Genomic DNA, 21,427 nt, shown 5'->3' on the forward strand with positions numbered 1-21,427 from the left:
TCAGAGTTTCAGCCTATGGTTGGCTGACTGCATTGCTCTGAGCCTGAGGTAAGGCAGAACATCATGGCACAAGGGTATGGCAGAGGACAGTTGCTCAGTTCATGACAGCCAGGAAGCAGAGACAGAAAGAGCCATGTGCCAGGAACAAAATATAAACCCCAAAGGCATATATCCAGTGACTGACATCCTCCAACCACAGTCTACCTGGTTACCACATAGTTCATCCATTCAAGAAGATTGTTCCACTGATTAGTTTACAGATGTCATGATCTGATCATTTAAGCTGTAAACATTCTTGCATTGTCACACACATATGAGATTCTGTGGGACACCTCACCTGCAAACCATAACACATACTTAAATGTACAATCTACAGACACATGTGTGCGCTTGCGCGCGCACACACACACACACACAAATGATCCCCACAGTGGTCACTGTTAGGACAAATGATGCACACATGTTGAAGGTGGGAGATGGGAAGGAAGCACACCTCAGATCAGCAGGCTTTTATGTATTCAGTATTTAGCAGTGGAGTCAATTGGTGGAACCCTGATATGGCTCATTTTGGGGGGCAGAAAATGGCAGAGGGCTCAAGGAAGGGTCTGGGTTTTATAAGGATTATTTAGGGTGGAACAGGAAGGCAATTCCTGGGGCTCATTATATTGGAGTCGCGATGATTTGCTGATTCATTAGGGTGGGGTAGTAATGTGAAGAGGGACTTATTGTATTGGGGTTAGGTGACCCATTAGTGTGGTGGGAGGGGTCCTGGTGCCAATCTAGTCTGAGTTCCTTTTGTGTTCCTTTGCTTAGCTGAAGCCTGGGATTTTAGATGACAAAAGCTTAGGGAAAATGTCCTTGGACTTATTCCCATATCCTTTAGTCACAGTTTAATTTCTTGAGACAATTGTTGGCCCTGAGTGAAGTGGAGAGGGAAAGGCACAAGTGCCACCTGGAGTTGGCGACAGTCATCAAAGAGCTCTACCTCACCTGAGGTAGACTAAGAAGCAAAAATTGAGATAGATGTGACTACAGGATGAGGTATCTTAAAGATTGCCTGAGACCTGGGTCTTCATGGGCACTAAGGGGGCCAGTAAGGGAAGAAAACTCTTAGAAACAATGTGGGGTTTTTAAAATTGAATTTTCCATGACCTGACCCAAGATCCCTAGGTCATGCAATCTTGAGTTCTTCTGTTACCTTCATCCAAATTCAACATCCATGATCTGCTGACACAAAGCATAACTCTGAATATTCCCCTGGAGACCCAACTCATTAACACTAACACACAGGATCATATGTGCACTAAAGATCCATTTAGACCTCACCCACATGCATAGAGGACTCAGAGAATAAACAATAGTTTCACACAGGGAATGGAGATGACTGAATTCACTCTGCTCCTGAGGCCTTGTGAAGGAATACTATGCTGTTCACAGACACAAGAAATTAAAATATCACACTGTGACACAAATGAAATAGGTGAGTTAAAAATGGTTATGACTACACAGATTTAATGCACTTCCAATCAAAATTCCAATGACATTCCTCACAGAAATAGAAAAAGCAGGCAAGAAATTCATCGGGAAAAATAAGAGACTCAGAATACCTAAAGCAATCCTTAGCAAGAAGAGTGAAGCAGGTGGCACCACTACACCAGCCTTAAACCATACTACAGAGCAATATTAACAAAACAGCATGGTACTGTCACCAAAATAGACTGGTAGACCAATGCTACAGAATAGAGGACACAGAGACTAACCCTCATAATTACAGTTATCTTATATAGACGAAGACACCAAAAACATATACTGGAGAAAAGATAGCCTCTTCAACAAATGGTGCTGGGAAAACTGAAAATCCATATGCAACATGCACAAAACTCAAAGTGAATCAAAGACTTAGGAATTAAACCAGAGACTCTGCACCTAATAGAAGAAAATGTAGGACCAAATCTCCATCATGTCAGATTAGGCCCCAACTTCCTTAATCAGAGTCCTATAGTGCAAGAATTAAAATCAAGAATCCCAAAATGGGATGGATTCAAACTAAAAAGTTTCTTCTCAGAAAAAGAAACAATCATTGAGGTGAATAGAAAGCCTACATCTTGGAAGCAAATTTTTACCCCTCACACATCAGATAAAGCACTAATCTCTAGGGTATATAAAAAACTCAAAAAGCTAACCAAAAAAACAAATAACCTAATCAATAAATTGGCCAGGGAACTGAACAGACATTTCTCAGAAGATGATATACAATCAATCAACAAGTATATGAAAAAATGTCCAACATCTGTAGAAATTAGAGAAACGCAAATCAAAACCACTCTCAGCTATTAAGAATACAAACAACAATAAGTGTTGGTGAGGATGTGGGGAAAAAGGTACACTCATACATTGCTGGTCAGACTGCAAATTGTTGCAACCAATATGGAAAGCAATATGGAGATTCCTTGGAAAACTGAGAATGTAACCACCATTTGACTCAGCTATCCCATTCCTCAGTCTATACCCAAAGGACTTAAAAACAGCATACTCCAGGGGCACAGCCACATCAATGTTTATAGGAACACAATTCACAATAGCTAACCTGTGGAACCAACCTAGATGCCCTTCAGTAGATGAATGGATAAAAAAATGTGATATATATGTACAATAGAATATTCTTCAGAAATAAAAGAGAATAAATCATGGCATTTGCAGGTGAATTGATGGAGTTGAAGAATATAATGCTAAGTGAAGTAAGCCAATTCCAAAAAACCAAATGCCAAATATTTTCTCTGATATAAGGAAGCTGATTCATAGTGGGGTTGGGATGGGGAGCATGGGAGGATTAGATGAACTCTAGATAGGGCAAAGGGCAGGGAGGGGAAGGGAGGGGGCATGGGAGTAGAAAAGATGGTGGAATGAGATGGACATCATTACCCTATATACATGTATGAAGATACGAATGGTGTTAATATACTTTGTATACAACCAGGGATATAAAAAATTGTGCTCTATGTGTGTAATATCAATTGTAATGCATTCTGCTGTCATATATAACAAATTAGAATACTAAAAAAATTAAAGAAAAAAATAGGTCTAGGAAAAGTCTTATTCTAATGTAGGGCAATTTGGAAGGGAAAAAAAATTAAAAACATATGCCAAAGAATTTTTCTGTCTAAAAGAACCAGAGAACAATAAAGCAGGGTGGGGAGGGAAAGGAACTCAAAAAAAAAAAAAAAAAAAAAAGAAAAGAAAAGAAAGAAAAATTGTGCTGTATATGTGGTATAATATGAATTGAAATACATTCTGCTGTTGTGTATAACATATAAGAATAAATTTTTAAAAATTAAATAAATATGTGCTAGAAAAAAAATGGTCACTAGAGGAAAGTGGCATAGCGGAGTGAATAGGAGACCCACTAAGCTGCCACTGTTTAGGCAAAACATGAAACCAGCAGTGCTGAGCCAAGCTGGGTCTGGTGGCTGGAGGTCAAGAATGCATTCCAGGCAAGATCCATGAAACGTTATCATCAACTCCAACCTGATAGTTGAGATAGCCATGGAAACCTCATTGGATCCTCACTAGATCTAATGGTAACTGGCATTCTCAAAAACTCTTCCTATCAAAAGTATCAGGAGTGAAAAATATAAGACATGTTCCTACCACTTCAAGAAGCTCCTGTACAAGTCAACAACATCCAGAAGATCAGGTAGTTTCTTTTGTTATCAAGCAGATACTCAAACCACTAACATAAAAGTCACAAAATGTCTTTTTATCAATGTTTTTCAAAGTATGTGTGTTACCTGTTAATGAGTCAGAAATCAATTCTGTAACTTAATGTTTTTAAAAGAAAATAAAATATAAAGTACCAGAATGCTTTGTGTAGCCCTTTGCCTAAATTATGCACATCTCTAGGAATACTGAAGTCCATTTCAATATATGAGAAAGGTACTTGATAGAAGTGATATGATGACTAGAGTGTATATTCACGAAGGAATGGCTTTCAATCCTTTCATATGGGTGTCACTTGGTGTCCATGATGGCAAGGTTAATGTGCAGTCTTCCTTTATATTACCATGACTTGCAACTAGATGTGAAATCTGAGAATCATTTGCAAATTTTGAGTACATTTTTTGGAAGAGTGCTGTCTAAGCTATGTATTTTTTTTCCTTTTTTTTTTTTCGCTTTGTTTTGTTTTGTTTTTGAGTTACTAGCAATTATAACATTTTAATCAAACTAGAATAAATTACTGTTAAAATGGATCCTTTCTTTATTAAAAGAAAGATAAATAATGGAATGAAATATAAAGAAATATGTTCTGGATCTCAAAGTGTGAACATTGACAACATTGAGCAAAAAATATTGACTACAATCTTCCAAATTCAACTTCATTAGAGGCATATTTCAAAAAAAAAAGTACAAGGCATGTTCGTGAAGATTAGTTAAAATATGGTTTTATCAAATGTGAAAAGTTGTTTAAACTGACAGGCCACAGTGTGTTATTTGTAATAATATTCTTACAAATGAAAGTTTGCAACCTTTTTTAATACTTATTTTTTAGTTGTAGTTGGATACAATATCTTTAAATAATTTATTTATTTTTATGTGGTGCTGAGGATCGAACCCAGGGCCTTGCCCCGTAGGCAAACGCTCTACCACTGAGCCACAACCCTAGCCTAACTTAAAACTTCAAAATTAAAAAGACACTTTGAAACTCAGCATACTGAACTTATTGATAAACCTCTTGAATATTTTCAAAGAAAAAAGACATAAAGTTATCAATGTAATTTCTTAATTGTCCTACTGCTGTGAGAAAAACTTAGTCTCATCATATTTAGTTGCATATCGTGCAGCAAAAGAGAAAATGGTTCGCACAGCTGCTGAAAAAATTATACTTCCAGAGTGTTTGGCTATGGTGAGTACAATATTTGATGATAAGTCAACTGATAAAGTAAAAACTATACTATACTGAATTTGTACTATTGCAGAACATTTAGACTTAACACTTCTTACTCAGTTGTGATCTGATATAGATTTTGCAATCCAGCTGGATGAAAGCACTGATTGGAAGCTGCACAGCACTGTTAGTTTATGTCAGGTATGCAAGGCAGGATGATTTTATGGAATTGTGTATCTGTGTGTGTGTGTGTGTGTGCTTTTTAAAATTTAACCTCTCATTTAAGTGAATTAGATATTTTTAGAGAATTGGAAAAGTGCATTGTTGGTCAAGATAAATTAAACTGTAAGAACTGTAAAGGAATTACAAGTAATAGAACAGTAAGCATAACTGGAAAACACAGCAGAGTAATTTAAAAGTTGCTGGAAGTTACTAATAATGGTGCTGTGTGGAATCATTCCTTTATACATCATGAAGCTTTAGCATCCAGAGAAATTCCACAGAATCTCATGGAAGTATTAGAAAAGCAATAAGTTTGTAAATCTTATTAAAGAAAGCTCACTGAATAGACAACTTCTTGAAACATTTTGTTCAAAAATTGGAATGAATCACACCCATTTAGTGTATCATACAAAAGTTCATTGGTTGTCTCAAGAAAAATACTAGCCAGGGTATATGAACTTGGAAATTAGATTCATAGTTTTCTCACTGAAAAAAAAAATCTCATTTAGAAAATATGTTTGAAGAAGATATTTGGGTAATGAAATTGTCATATTCAACTGATGTTTTTGGCATCTTTAATGAACTGAGTTTAAAACTACAAGGAGAAAACAATGATATTTTCCTACATGTTGAGCATATCCAAGCATTCTGAAAGACATTGTTACGGCAAGCAAGACTTAAAAGTAATTGTCCTAGCTACTACCTGTTCCCTAGGTTTTTATAACATATTGAAGAGAATATTATTAATGAAAACAATTTGAAGGAAATGAAATTAGAAGTATTGTTGCATCTCACTTCTCTATCTTTTAACCATTTTTTTCCAGAAGAGAAACATTAAGGGAAAATAGTTGGCTAAAAGATCCACTTGCTTTTCAAAACCCTGAATCAGCCAGGTGCAGTGGTACATGCCTGTAATCCCAGCAGTTCTGGAGGCTAAGGCAGGAGGATCTCAAGTTCAAAGCCAGCCTCAGCAAACTGAGGCACTAAGCAACTCCTTGAGACCCTGTCTCTAAATAAAATATAAAATAGGGCTGAGGATGTGGCTCAGTGGTCCAATGCCCCTGAGTTCAATCTATAGTGCATCAGCAAGAAAAAACAAAAAACAAAAAACCTGAATCAATAGTTGAGTTAAACTTAGTACCTGAAGAAGAGAATGAATTATTAAAGCTTAGTTCTTCATATACATTGAAGAAAGATTATGAGACCCTAAGTTTGTCAGCATTTTGGATTAAAATAAAGAAAGACTTTACTTTGCTAAGTAGAAAGAATATCCTGCTATTACTACCATTCACAACAACTAGTTTTTGTGAGCTGGGCTTTTCCATCTTAACCCAGTTAAAATTAAAGGGAAGAAACAGGCTGAACGGCACAGCAGATATGTGGGTATCATATCTTCCTGTGCTCCAGACTGGAAGGAACTGCTGAACAGACAAGCACACTCCTCATGTTGAGCCAAATCTTACCTAGCTTTTGCCTTTGTGATATATTTAATGATATTTTGTAATAGTTTCCATTGTATTTAGATGTTAACATTGTATGTAATAACTTTATTATACTTCATGTTATGCTTTAATATTAATAAAATCAATGATTTTATATTTATTGAACAACAACAAAAAATGGTCACAAGATTCACCAGAGGATTCCACATGGCCCAGGTAAATTGTGATGGGAGTCCTTGATTGTCTCATGGCTATAGTGCACTAGCAAGTGCTAGGAACTTCCTGCACAAAAAGTATGGGTCAAAATAGCCCAATTTGCTGTGGTGATGCCCTGACCATAAAAGACTCTGTGCAAAGCATGGAAGCTGTGTCAGGTTCTGTGTAAAGCAAAGAAGCTGTGTCAGGTTCAGCACAAAGCACAGAAGCTATGTCAAGCTGTGCTTTGCACAGAGCCTAAGTCAATCTTGGCCTAGATCTCAGATGCCAGCTCCCAGCAGGTAAAGGATTCTTAGAATAGCAAAATAACGATAATGTTTTGTCAGTGCTGTAAATTTCAAGCCTGCCTGCTTAGTAAAAACTGAACAATGGGCTTCCTGGGTGCCACAGAAAGCCTCAGGCATTGCAACAGTGAAACAGCTACAAGAATGTTTCTAGCCCTGTGACTTTATAATGCACCAAGAACAATGCCTCTGTAGTCTAGCTTCCTGATTATGGGACCCTATATAATAAACCTGTAGACCAGCTCTGTGTCACTGTTTCTCCATCAGAGTTCAGCGTTCCACCTAATCCCAGCGTTTTCTCTATATCTGTATGTGTGCTTTCTTTAATCCCCCATCCCCTCTCACCATTTTCTTGGGTTTGGCCATGCAAGTTGCAACAGGCACCAGGTTCAGGCACAGGAAGTAGGTAGGGAGTAGCTCTCAGCAGTCAGGAGTGGGATTCAGATATCCAGGGTGAGTATGGTCAGGGTGGTATCACCAATGGATATTTCTGTGTGTCTCTGTTCACTGAGAGTTTTCGCATAAGGAACTGAGCTCCTTAGGACAGGGGGTTTCCCCCTGAATTTTCACTGATGTATATACAGAGTCCAGAATGCAACCTAGCTCAAAGCACATGTTCAATCTGTTTGTATAATGAATATCCACCTGCATTGGAATCCCATAATGAAAAGTAGATCTGAGGCAAAGTTCATGATTGTTACAACTAGGATATTTTGAATTTGGCATTCTGACTTGATTCAAGAGAAGATATTAAATTATAAACTTGAACTTTGGGTCTATAAAACAGGAGAAGACCATGAACTTTAGACATGGAGAAGGTGACAAGTAGGATGGACTGAATCCTATGGATTCATACAGAGAAAAGTAGATATGATGGGCCTTCAGCTACTGAGAAAAAAAAAAGCCACAATATTAGGTGGATGGTGTGGCAAACTCTGAGCACAGAGGACTACCATAAGCAAATCCACTGTAGAGCAGGGTGAATGAATGAACATTTAAATTAACTAAGAGCTACTTATTCATCAATAGAATGTTAAAGCAAGAGTTCAAAATATACTGTGTAGCCAAAACAATTCTAAATTTCAGTCCTTCAACCCATAATCCCACATCTCTAGTGGAAAAAAAAAATGTGAAAGAAGAAGGAAGAGTTTATCAACTTGGGATCCACAGAAGAGATACTTCTACACTGGGTGAAGAGATTGACAGAGGCAATAAATGATTGTTAAAGCACATATGTACCAATCTGGACTTCATTTTTACACAAGGATTCCAGCAACTACAAACATTTGATTCTATTGTGCTTCCTTCACTTCATCAAATATTAAACAACTAATTAGCTTAAGTATGGAAGACCAAACACAATTTATATGAGAATAAGAATACACAGGTTAATTCAAAACAGATATAATGCTAGCAATGCAGATATGTTCTAAATCATATATCGAAGAAGAGATATGACTCTATAGCATTGTCTTCAGGTGTGCTAAATTTTTAAGTTTTTAAGTATTTACTTATTTATTTATTTATTGGTACTGGATATTGAAACCAGGCTCACTCTATCACTGAGCTACATTTTGCTTCTTTGTTTTACTTTGATACTTTGATATTTTGATATTTTATTTCTCTCTAGTTGCTAAAGCTGGCCTCAAACTTGCTGGTTTCCTGCTAGGGATCAAAGTTTGGCACCACAATGCTCAGCAAGATTGTCAGTATATATCTGTTTGTACCACCCATAGACAGGGACTCTCAGGAGTGAGAATCTATAGCAATCTTACAGTATATCAGAATCTCAGTGACTTGAAATTAGACTATTCATGTAAAAATCTAGAGAGACCTGTTGAGTTGAGCCACAAAAAAAGCTGGGTTCTTTTGTCTGACCAGGAAGGGGCACTGTGGAAGAGTCCTGTAGTCCCCACATAGCTGCTGAGTTGGGACCACTACTCAAAGGAGCCCTAGCCTTGGGCTGGGCCCTGTGCTCACTGATAAGGACTCACCAACTGCATTATTTCTGGCCTGAGTCTTGAAGCAAGGACTTTTGTCTCATCTCAGAAGATGTTTCCTCCCAGGATTCCATAAAGAAATAAAACAAGCCCTCGTCTTCTCAGTCTATATAGTATGAATTGAGCTCTAGCACCAGGGCCCAAGGAGAGGCTGGGGAAATCATGAAGGAAGCATATTTGCATGAATAACCCCTATACTGACAGAGAGTGGGAAAGAAAAGGAGGCATAAGGTGATCCAGCCCCATGGTGGGGCCCTAGGTTCTCTTTCCACCATGGCCTGGACTCTTCTCCTTCTCCTGCTCCTCTCTCACTCTTCAGGTAGGTTGAGGCCTCAATGATGTCAGGCAGCTTTAAAACCCTCTCTCTCTCTCTCTCTCTCTCTCTCTCTCTCTCTCTCTCTCTCTTCTGGCTCTGATTCGTGGGAAATTTTGCCCTGGTCCATGTGCCATAATGCAGAAATCTCTGTTTGCAGTTCCCTCTACCATGCTGTGCTGACTCAGCTGCCCTCCATTTCAGCCTCTCATGGATCATCAGTCAGTCTTACTTGCACCCAGAGAAGTAGTATCGGCAGCTATAAAGTATGCTGGTACCAGCAGGAGCCAGAGAGCCCTCCCTGGTTGCTCCTGTGCTACTACTGAGTCAGATAAGAAACAGGACTCTGGAGTCCTTGATCACTTCTCTGGATCCAAAGATTCTCAGTCAATGCTCTGCACTTCAGTCACAGGAAAGACTCACTATTGCTATGCAATCTGATATAACAGTGCCTCTCACAGTGACATAGATAGATGAGGAAGTAAGGCCAAATCCCCCACAAAGCTGCCCTCTGATTTCCCTTTTGTTGATGTTATAATACTTCTACAGTAATATATAAAATAAAAACTACAATATTCACTCAGAAAGCCTTCTCCAATTAAAAAAAAAAAAAAACAATGTAAACACTTAGCCAGGTGTGTTGGCACACACCTGTAATCCCAGAGGCTCAGGAGGCTGAGGCAGGAGGATCATGAGTTCAAGCCAGCCTCAGCAACTTACAGAGGTCCTAAGTAAATTAGAGAGATCCTGTCTCTAAATAAAATATTACATACACACACACACACGTGTGTGTGTGTGTGTGTGTGCGTGCCCTACCCTCCTTCAAGTGACACAGCACAGGATCAGATCTGGCCTTGCCCATGGAATTCTGGGAAATGGAATCCTAAGGATTAAAATCGTCATGTGATGAGGTGCATGATGCAAAAGTAACAAGAAACTGAAGTTATGAGGGAGCTGAAATGACAAATTTTTCAGCCATCAGTTTGCAGAGTGAAATAGAATCCAGAGGGGAAATGTTGTCTTTCCTCTCTTCTGGTACCCACTCTGGATAGAAGATTCACACATAGAGTAAAGACTATAAGGAACTAATGCTTAAACCCTTCTGAATCTTTTTTAAAAAAAAAAAAAAAAAAAACATTTACTAAATTGTTTATTTGTAAATCAATAAAGAGTATACTAAACATAAAAGTTTAGAGACATTAGTAATCAGTGTACATATAAAAGGATTCCACTCTCAATGCTGAATGTTGAGTAAATAGAATTCACTGCATACATATGAGTGTGTGTCATTTATGACTCCCCTCAGAAAGGATGGATTATTCTTAATTCTTCCCTAGTCTTATAAATTCCAAATTAATAAAGCTTTATTGTGATTCAGAACTGCCCTAAAGCTAAAATATTGATCCCTTTAGACACCTGTTTGCTACTTATATATGTATATAGATGGGTAAGTCCCGGAAGTACTGGTGCTTTTGCTTTTGAAGTTTAAACGAACAATGTATTGTTAGTAGCTGGCTGTGCAAAATTATCCTTTGGTTCCATTCTAAATTTACAATCCAGCTTTTTTAATGTCCTCTTTTGAGTATGTACAATTGTCACACATGGGGTAAAAATACTAGGACTTTAAATTAAGGTGATTATTTTTGCTTAAGATTAATTATAATCAAGAAGTTAATTTACATAGACTGAGAGATTTTAGAATCCAATGTTCTGACCCTGTCTTTTTTTAATACCTTTACTTTATTTATTTATTTTTATGTGGTGCTGAGGATTGAATCCAGGGCCTCCCACCTACTAGGCAAGTGCTCTACCACTGAGTCACAACCCCACCCAGCCCCTGACCCTGTCTTTCTTGAAGAAAAGTGATGCACAATTTCTGGATGATTCAAAGAGAAGTTACAACCTTTCCAACTAGTTTTAATAAACAGTTGTTTACCAAACTTCTGAATTCACTGGTTTCTAAAACAAGCCTTAAGCCAAATTCTGAAACTTAGGAATCTATTAAGAACCACATAACCTAGTCCAAAAAAGGTGTTTCAAAGTGTCTTAGAATCACTTTTCAGCTTATAGGAAACAATACAATTTTCTCACAACTCCACATTTTACTGACCTCATTACTATCTACATCTTACTACATATAACAGAGGCTGCAGAATAAGTTCATTTTTATTTACATAGCACCAAATATAACTATCAACTTTGAAAGAACTTATGAAAAAGATCAGAAACTTTCAGAGTATCTAAAATTATTTTTTGGTACCAGGGACTGAACCCAGGGGCACTTAACCACCTAGCTATATCCCCAGCCCTTTTTATTTTTAGTTTTGAAACAGGATCTTAATAAGTTGGTGAGGCTGGCCTTGAACTTGCAATCCTTCTGCCTCAGCCTCTTGTTACTGGGATTACAGGTGTGGATCACCACATCCAGCACAGAGTATCTAAAATTTAAATATTATGTTTCTTATACATATTTTTCTCCTTACATGAAAAGTACTAAGTAAGTTACATTTAAATGCCTTATATTTAAAAAAAAAGAAAAGAAAAGAAAATTAGGTACTTCTCACTTAAGAGAGTTGAAAATATTTAAAATGATGGGTGAGGGTAAAGAATGAGCTATATATCCAATGTAAATTGGATAAAACCCAAATATAAAATATAAACAGAAAGGGAAACTTTCCTAAAAGGGAATACATACTAACTACTTTTCCTCCCAAGGTAGGTAAATTAACATTACAAAGAAATCTAGAGGAAGCTAGTTTGAGTTTCTTGTCCTTATAAATGTAAATAAAAATAAAATCCATAAGCTCAAAATATTTAGGGTTATAACTAGAAATATATAATTCTACTTTTATGACAAGGCAGCTAGTTGAAATAAGTTAACACAATAATTTGAATTGGTTGTCTGCACACTGGACAGGGCTTATTCCTTTTCTTCAGCTTCTTTGCACATGTGAAGCATGACATAAGATGTCCTGTTTTACCTTGAACAATGCAACCATTAGATTGACCTTGGCAAATCACACAAGGTTCAATGGCATTAAGGGGGAAACTAGATTCCATACTTTCTTCTTTGTCTTGTGTTTTTTCCTTCTCAAACTCTTTGACATCTTCTTGACTGCTATAAATAATGCTATTTGAAGTTGATGGCTGAGAATAGTCCTCACTTTCTTGTGACTGGGAGGCTTGTGTGATCTTATCATTTTCCTCAAAACATGATTCTTTGGAATCATTTGTTGTAATTTTTTTACCATCAGGCACATCCAAGCCCTCTTCTGCCTGCGTTGAGCTTTCTAATTTGGCTTTCTCAGAAATTTCCCCTTTATCTTTCCCTTTATCTTCAGGAAGCCAGTTCTCACGAAGGGTCCAACATCTATTGCAATGTGGTGGAAGGGGAGGATTCATTTCATTGCATGAAGTACATTTCCAATAGTCAGCTAAGGAAATTTCAGGATCTTCTTCAAATGAATCCATATCACTTTCCCCTGCCTGATACACAATAACTCCATATACCTCATCATCTTCATCTGAGAGTTCTTGTCCTTCTTCACTAAGTCTATTTCCTCTGAATCAAGAGATTCAACTTCAAATTCTACACTAAATTGATCTGAAACTGAGTCCTGATCCAACCAATTACTGGAATTTTCACTCACACCATCTTCAATATCCAGATTTGATGGAGTCTCTATTGATTCACTGCTACTGCTTTTTTCACAACATATTTCCCTTATTACACACAGAGCCAGGCTTTCATCAAAGGAAAGGGAAATACTATCATATTTGTGGCACTTTCATCGTTCACCAGAAAATTCATTTGAATTTTCTTCTCACTAATTGCTCTCCTTCTAGATGAGGTAGATGGTCTAGAAACCAAACAGGAAGATGAAGGCTTCTCTTCTTGTAGTTTTTGCACAAGGTCCTTCTGATCACTCCCACCTTCAAGGTGACACCTGTTCTCACTCACTAATGTGCTGGAATCTGATGGTTCCTGCTGATTGGCTACCACCAAATTTTTGTAGATCATTGTATATATTCTCCTGTGCTCCTTCAGAGAGAAGCTTGGCACTCCAAACAAATCTCCTAGATCATTTGCACAATATACAATATGTTGTTGCTTCTCATCATATAATAGTTTAATCATAATATACTGGCCAAGATAAAATATAACCTCTTTCATAGTGTAAGTGTCTTTTTGTGCACCAACAGACTTTAACAACTTCAAAAGCAATAGCTTTGGTCTAATCAGGGTCTCTTGTTCCAAAGCTGGAATCTGTGAGGTGCTTACAGCACCATCAGTAGACACAGATATGTTGGTATTGCACATTGTCCTGGATCAGTACATAAAATGTGCCTCACATCTGTGACCACAGGTGTCTACCTTCAATCGCCAGTGACAACTGCTCAACACTCGGGGCTTTTTGCTGGGGGGGGGTGCGGAGGGTCCTTCAAGGCACCCCAGTTTTCTTCTCTCAGAGCGCTTGGGCCTCAACGACCATCCCACTTGCAGCCCAGACCACTGGGCGCTTGAACGCACTAAGTCCAGCAAGAAAGGAAGTTCCTGGCGGCAGAAGCGACAGGAACTTGGCTAGAGGGGTTAGGACTGCCCCTCCATTTAAGTTTCTGGCTCCATTTTCTCCCAGGAATACAGGGCTGCAGAGGCCAGCACAGAAGCCAAGCTCCACAGTTTCTGAATCTTTTATTATAAACTCCCACATGTTCCCAAAACTTGAAGTGTACTACTCAAATTTAAGATTTAAACATTCAATGCAAAAGAGAGAAGTGCAGATTACTTTTGTCATGCAAACAGTTGTATAGAAAAATTAATTAATGAGGAAACTTTGAAAATGCAATGACCACAGTGGGAAACTTTGGTTGAATGAAGTGAGGTTGGTCTCATACTGATACAATAGCTCTCAAACTGGTACAACAACAACAGATACAACTGACACAACAGCTCCTTGTTCAAACTGAATCCAATTCTTACTTTGAATTGAAATATATATAAACAATGAAGGTATTTCTGCACTTAAATTATGATTCTAAAATGACAGATTTTTTTTCTTTACTTGCTTGATTAGTGGTTTAAATGACAGTTGAGTTTCTAGTCTTTGTGCTATTTTGGTGAGATGAGATTTAAAAAAAAAATCTCATTGCTCTTATGCACAAGCAAACAAAACCCTTTTTCAAAGGATCATGTCTCAGTCATGTTGAAATGGCACAGCCACAGTCAATGGGATATTCATTCATCTGCTCCTTGAAATGACCCTTTGCTATTTGGGGAAGTGCCTTGAGAGTAGATATTTAACTTATCTTTCAGGATCCCATGCCTGAGCTGGGCTCACTTATCCATCCATAGTCCTCTGTGTCAGGAAAGCAGCTAGCTGGACAAGCACAGGGTGAAATGGCAACATAATCATTCTAGAACTAGGACATCAGAACTGTGAGTGGTCTGCCATTGTCCAGCACCCCACACTGTTTGATATCTCTGAATAATTTTAAAAACTGATACATCTGAGAACATTGCACCTTCAATAAGAATGTAGCATCCTAGGAAGAATGGAGGAACTTTGAGTTGGGCAAATGGGAAAGTGAAGAGGAGTTATGTGGATAGGAAAGATGGTGGAATGAGGTGGACTTCATTAACCTATGTACATGTATGATTGCACAAATGGTGCTTCTCTACATGTATACAACCAGAGAATTGAAATGTTGCACCCCATTTGTGTTCACTGAATTGAAATGCATTCTGCTGTCATATACAACTAAGTAGAACAACAACAATAACAACAACAACAAAAAAGAATGCAGCATTCTCTCTTTATCCTGATTCTGTAACTCACTCTTCATGCAGACCCAGATCACAGTTCCCTACTTCCTGGCCCCTATAGAAGGAGCTATTCAGTTCTGGGTTCCAGAGCCCTCTGCATTCTCACCTCCCTGCAGTCTCTTCATATGGTACAAAGATCTTATTCTATACATTTGAGCCTCTAGGAGTCTAGGAATTTCTCTGTAGCCAAAGCTATTTACTAACATCAGCTACTGAGTGATCAATCAGTGGTGTGTTGCCCATGGAAATCTACAAACTGACAGTGCCAGGTTATCCAGCCAATGTGTTTTCCACTGAGACTGATGTTTGAACAGTGAATAGCAGCAGGTGCTGTGGGTCTTCCCAGAGTCTCCACAGTAGGTACCCACTATTGAGTCATCCCTCTAACTGCTAGGCTGGGAAACTGGCCTGTGTTTGCTAATTGGGACTCAACATCTGTGTCTCTCTGGGCCAGAGTCTCCTGCTCCCAGGTCTATGAAAGGTCCCAGCAGCTTCTTCCTTCCTAGTGTCTCTCCTGCATCAAAATCTGAGTCTACACCCTCTGCCGCCACTGACTAAGGAATCAAGCTCAGACTGTAGCTGGTGCTCAGAGTGGAGCAGAGATCACCAATAGAGAATAAAATTTTCATGACCAGTCCTTCCTATTTTAGGAGAGTGAAGACAAAATAAAAGTGACCAGCCGACCCTGCTCTTGGGCCTTAGTGAGCTGTATACATTATAGCCTGGACTCTCTCCCCTTGTGTTTCTCTCTACAGAGGTAGGAGCATTTGTCAGAGAAATGGGACATACCCCAAGACTGTGTCAGTAACTGGCTCAGATAACCAACCAGTTTAACTCTGATCCCTGTCCCCATCATTCATGTGTCTCTATGTTTTCCGGTTCACTCTCCCAGCCTATGTTGACTCAGCTATCCTTGTTCTCTGCATCCCCTGGAGCATCTGCCAGATTTACCTGTACCATGAGGAGTGGCTTTAGTGCTAGTGGATTCTACATATACTGGTACCAGCGGAAGCCAGGGAGCCCTCCCGGATATCTCCTGCACTACTGCTCAGAATTAGAAAAACACCATGGCTCTAGGGTCTGACTGCTTTTCTGGATCCAAAGATACTTCATCCAATGCAGGTGTTCTGCACATCTCTGGGCCATAGCCTGAGGATGAGGCTGAGTTTTACTGCAGTATATGGGATGGTGGCTATAACACACAGTACTCTAGGCTCACAAGAAAGTCAAACTAAAATATCCCCTGTGTGTACCTGGTCTGATATGGTAACTGCTGCTGGTCAATGTGCTCACATCTAGCTCAGGGCATAACTACTAGGACTTCAGTGAATCTGTTGTCAGTCATTCAGCTGGTACCTGTTGTACAGGACTTGTAGATATGAAAATCTCTCACTATTTTTCTCAGTTGAAAATAATAATTTGATCTTTGGCTAATATTTTCTCACTCAGATCCTACCCACCATGGCACAAATCAGTTCTTATGGCTCAGGTTCCCTCCAGGGAAATGATGGTTGAGATAATGGGAGGTTGGCCATCCCTTAATGCCAAATCCAGGTTTTAGGTCTGACTCAGAGACATATGTGTTCTGGAAGCTTCTGGTCTGTCTCTGAGTCCACTAGACCAATCCTAAGAATAAGGTCACCTTCCTCTGCACCTTCTAGTTCCAACCTGTTTCTGGGAATTGTCCTTCTATCCTGAGGCTGAAGAAGTAGGTCTCTATGGCTCCAGGGATATTGAGCAAATAAATCGAGTCTCCTCCACTATGACATGATACTGTGTCCGTGACCTCCACTAAGTACTGGAACCCCCAGCCTCAGGATCCATCCCCTACTGAGTCAGGCCCTGCAGTAACAGTCTCCCTTCTGCACATCAATGGGATCTGCTGCTCATTCCAGGACTTCAGTGAATCTCGGACACTCAATGATGGGTATATATTTAAATAAAGAGGTTCCACCACACGAGTATTGTACAAGGATCAGAGGAATTCAGAGAGCTATGTCCCCACTTTGGGGCTTAGGGAGTCAACTATAGGGACACCCTGCACTGGCTTGGTCTCCCTTCCTCACAATTCTCTCTGCACAAGTAACTGACTGAATGGGATTTAAGGGAAATGGCTCATAGGGGCACCTTCACTGCTCCTCTTTTCATCCCATAGTACAATGCAGGCCTTTATACCAGTTTCAAATAGTAGAAGCAACAGAGTCTTTGGGTGACTCCTATGTCTCCCTCAGACTTACCTGACCTGGCAATAACCTGATCAATTGTCTATGCCTCTCCCAGGAATCTCCACTTTCCCCAAGTTCTTCAAGAGCTATGAACAATGAATCCAGTCTTGATCATGCATCTATCTTGAGTAGCTAGAGAGTTCTTCTCCACATAACTCTTCTTCACATGGCCTCTTACCCATTTATTCTTTGATAGAGAATGTTGAGGTTATTTCTTCCAGAGTAAAACTTCCACACATATCTCCTTTTCACTAAGTTCATAAACAGGTAGAAGAGCTATGGAACCTTGCTGAGTCTATTCTTATAAAGATCATCAATAAGCCTTGTTTGCTGCCAACACCTCCATATTTTGTGATTTTTTTAAATTAGCAAATGGTGACAATGAGGACAATTTTCTCTCCTGAGTAGGGATTTTAGGGAGCATGGGCCTGCTGAATTGTTCTGGGAAAGGGAGACATCTGCCTCAGTTTGGGGCAATTTTTACTGGCCATGTGGTAATGGGATTATGTTAAGTCTCATAGAAACCCTAGACCCTTAGGTGTGTTGGGATCTTTGGTTATAGATCAGCTGCAATGTCCTTAATCTTCCATAATATTTAGATATCCATTTGAGCCCCTAGCAGGTGACTGTCCTCATGGCTGGAGCTGACTGACTAGAGATCTGTAGCCTGTCATCATTGCATATACTGCTCAAGGAAGTTTGGTAGATGTGTTTAGCTCATAGACCATCAGGGAAGAAACTTTTGTTAAACATCTTATGGAAGTTGTCACCACTTATACACATTTATCTGTGTAAATCTTAGAGATGTTACTCTTCTAGACATGAGCAGAAACATTTCTCAGGGAAGCAATTTTCCATGGATCTAATATAAACCACAGGGAAGAGAACCAGCACTCACTCTGACCTGTTTAACTTTCTTTCTCCCTGTTCAGAATGGTCCCCAAAACAAATGCTTTCCTGGCCTTCAGAAGGGGGTGGAAATGAGCCTGGAGAACAGTACCCATCACACACTTGGACAAACCCTATGAGAATTTAGGCTATATGGGTTCAAGTCACTAAATTGAATATGTTAAACAGCATCACTTAGATTATCAAGCCTGATGCAGAGTAGGGTTGTAAAACTATGTATCTTCAACTCTAATAATGCTAAAATATGTTTTCTGAGGATGGACAATTTAGTATGAGGATTTATTTGCTCCATAACAAGTATTTTAGCAGAATTGATTCTGAAATGAGTAGATTCTGCTTTGAGGTGTAAGAAACAGGGTCCTCATTGATGTAAGACTCTTCTACAACTGTCATCCACATACCAACTGACCCTGGTCCTCCTTCTCTTAAAATATTGCTACTAATTCTGACTCTTTCTAGGTTTTCAGTGAACTTTTTCTGGGAAAAGTGTGGCAGTCTAATGAACATCTATCCAGTGGTTTTTGAAGCAGTGTTTCCCAGTTGTATTCACAAGATAGTTATTTGAGACTCCTTCCTCATGACCTCTCTCCCTCACCCACCTCACTCACACTGTTGACCAGTTTTGGAGGTCATGTTTAGTGGCCCCTGAATATCACAGGGTGTAACTTTCTCTCTAATATTAGGTATCCTGTGGCCTTTGGCCTTAACCTTGTGTAATCTATCACCACAACCTGTGTCTTCAGCAGGGGTCTTAATGGCCTGGTGATCTGGTCAGAGCATCATTCAAATATCTCCTTGGAGTATCAGAAAGAGGCTGTCATTATGAGAATTGGAGCCACCACCTCTCAAGAAACCAAATGAGCATAAGAATAGCTCTACTTACATCAGATAAAATATAATTAAGTTAAAAAACTGTAAAAGCAGATAAAATCGCCACTATATTATGATAAAGGGTGTCAATTCAGCAAGATAAAAATTGTAAGTTGGGCTGGGGATGTGGCTCAAGCGGTAGCACACTTGCTTGGCATGCGTGCGGCCCAGGTTCGATCCTCAGCACCACATACAAACAAAAGATGTTGTGTCCGCTGAAAACTAAAAAATAAATATTAAAAAAAAAATGTAAGTGTACGTACTCAACATTGAATAACCAAAACATATAAAGCAAACACTATTATAAAAAAAAGGGAGACCTAGATTGCAGTACAATAATAATTGTTGGAACCAGGCACAGAGGCACATACCTGTAATCCCAACAGCATGGGAGGCTGAAGCAGGAGGATCATAAGTTCAAAGCCAGCCTCAGCAACTTAGCAAGGCCATAAGCAATTCAGCAAGTTTCTGTCTCTAAATAAAATATAAAAGAAGAAATATATTGTAAATTTCAGAATGAATATTGAAGTAATTTATTTTTGAAATCTTGGGGGAAAAATGTCTTTGGAAGTAGTGTCACATGTTACTAACCTTAGAGATAAGTATTCTTTAGGTTAGAATGGTCAATCTAATTAAGTGAATTTTATGCATCTTTAAAAATAAAACAGTGTGGAAAGACACAAAAAGATCTCTAAATTTGTGGTTGAAGGAAATGCATCATACATGAAATTGTAGGTATAATTTTGTGAATTAGGGATGGAATGGTAATATATTATTGGGTAGGCTTATGTAAAAAAACATACTAACAAATCTTGAGAAAAAAATAAACTAAAAACAAAAACAGTAATACAGGAAGTGTGGCTACTCTTTAAACAAGGTTGACAACTCTTGGAAAATTGTCATTTCTACCAGTTGTCTTAATTGACTCAGAGCTCCTTTGATTTAAATAGCTTCATCCTCAAAGTGTTTGTCAAAACCATCAAAAGTTACCCATTAACACTGCAAATAATCAAGCCAACCCATGAAAAAAGAAATGAGATTGACCGAACATACAAAGGGGAAAAAAATGAGAAACAGGTAATCCATAGGTGATGTTGAAGACCTTAGACAAATTCCTTGGTGGGGTAGAATTATATATATCATTGGTGGGGTAGAATTCTTGACCTTCAAGACCAAGGACCATGTACAGAAATTTTTGACCAGTAGCTCAAAGGTGCAGAACAAAGACAGTAAAATACTTGAGATCATTATCATGAAGTGTCCTTTCCCCCAGGCAGCAGTAATTCAGATGACTTGGGTTTATCTTCCTAAGAGCATATTTCTAGGAACTAAGCCTACAAGGTTATACTTTAGACAGCGGTTGATTAGCATAGTGACCTAAAATTTATACTAGCAATTAAGTTATGTAAATACATTCCTAGAAGGTTTACAAAGTAAGAAGAAACTTCACAGGTATCTGTTTATTGCTGGCCTGTCACAGAATTGTTTACATATCAAAAGAGAGTCCTAAGGCTTCCAAAATATAGCCATTTGTAACCCAATAGATAGGGACTCCTGGTTAATTAGGTTCCCAGAAGAGAGACTAGCAGAGGGGAAAGGGAGAAATTAACCCTTTCCCCAGGCACTGATTTTTTTTATCATAATATTTTTATAATTTTATTTTATAATCCAGTCTGGTATCTCTGCCTCAATTTTAATATAAAATAGCATCCCCAATGCTAAGGAATAAACTTAACCAAAGAAGTGATAGATATGTGTCACCAGGCAAATACCTTCTCAAATCCTGAAAAAACAATCCACTTGGCTAGCCAGTATTTTGTTCCAGAGCAGACACCCACCTAGCCAGTTATGCAAACATCTGGGACCTGGGCAGCTGCTGGAATCAGGCAAAACTATGTTCAGCCGAAAAGGACAGTTTGTGGATCTGTTATTCACCCCAGACTCACTACCATCTCTTTGTAATATATGGCCCTACTAAAATTCCCACCCACCAGCCTTCTGTTAGTCTGATCTGCTTCTGACTCTGATTGGAACCAGCCTGTTAGAAATATCAGGGTGCCACAAAGAAAGCAGATAGTACTCAAAAGTCACTTGGTAAAGCAAACTTTACTTCTCAGAAGGGTGTGCTACAAAAAAAAAATCTGGCAAGCAAGCACACTGGGTAGGAAGTCTGCCCAAGTCTTTAACCCTAACACAGCACTGCTCTTGCTCTGATAGGAGAAGTTTGGGATTACAATCTA

At 38.8% G+C, this 21,427-nt stretch overlaps 1 protein-coding gene across 1 annotated transcript; it reads right to left on the reverse strand.

Annotated features, from left to right (window-relative positions):
* Positions 1–11,648: 11,648 nt before the first annotated feature.
* On the reverse strand, positions 11,649–13,709 carry LOC107158442 (E3 ubiquitin-protein ligase Mdm2-like). The gene is given in 3 exon segments (XM_048798301.1): positions 11,649–12,916; positions 12,919–13,185; positions 13,188–13,709. Coding segments are annotated over 3 exon segments (1,455 nt in total). The 5' UTR covers positions 13,681–13,709; the 3' UTR covers positions 11,649–12,221.
* Between the last annotated feature and the right edge of the window lie 7,718 nt (positions 13,710–21,427).

This window comes from Marmota marmota, unplaced genomic scaffold (genome assembly GCF_001458135.2).
Source record: "Marmota marmota marmota unplaced genomic scaffold, marMar, whole genome shotgun sequence".
Classification (NCBI taxonomy): domain Eukaryota; kingdom Metazoa; phylum Chordata; class Mammalia; order Rodentia; family Sciuridae; genus Marmota; species Marmota marmota.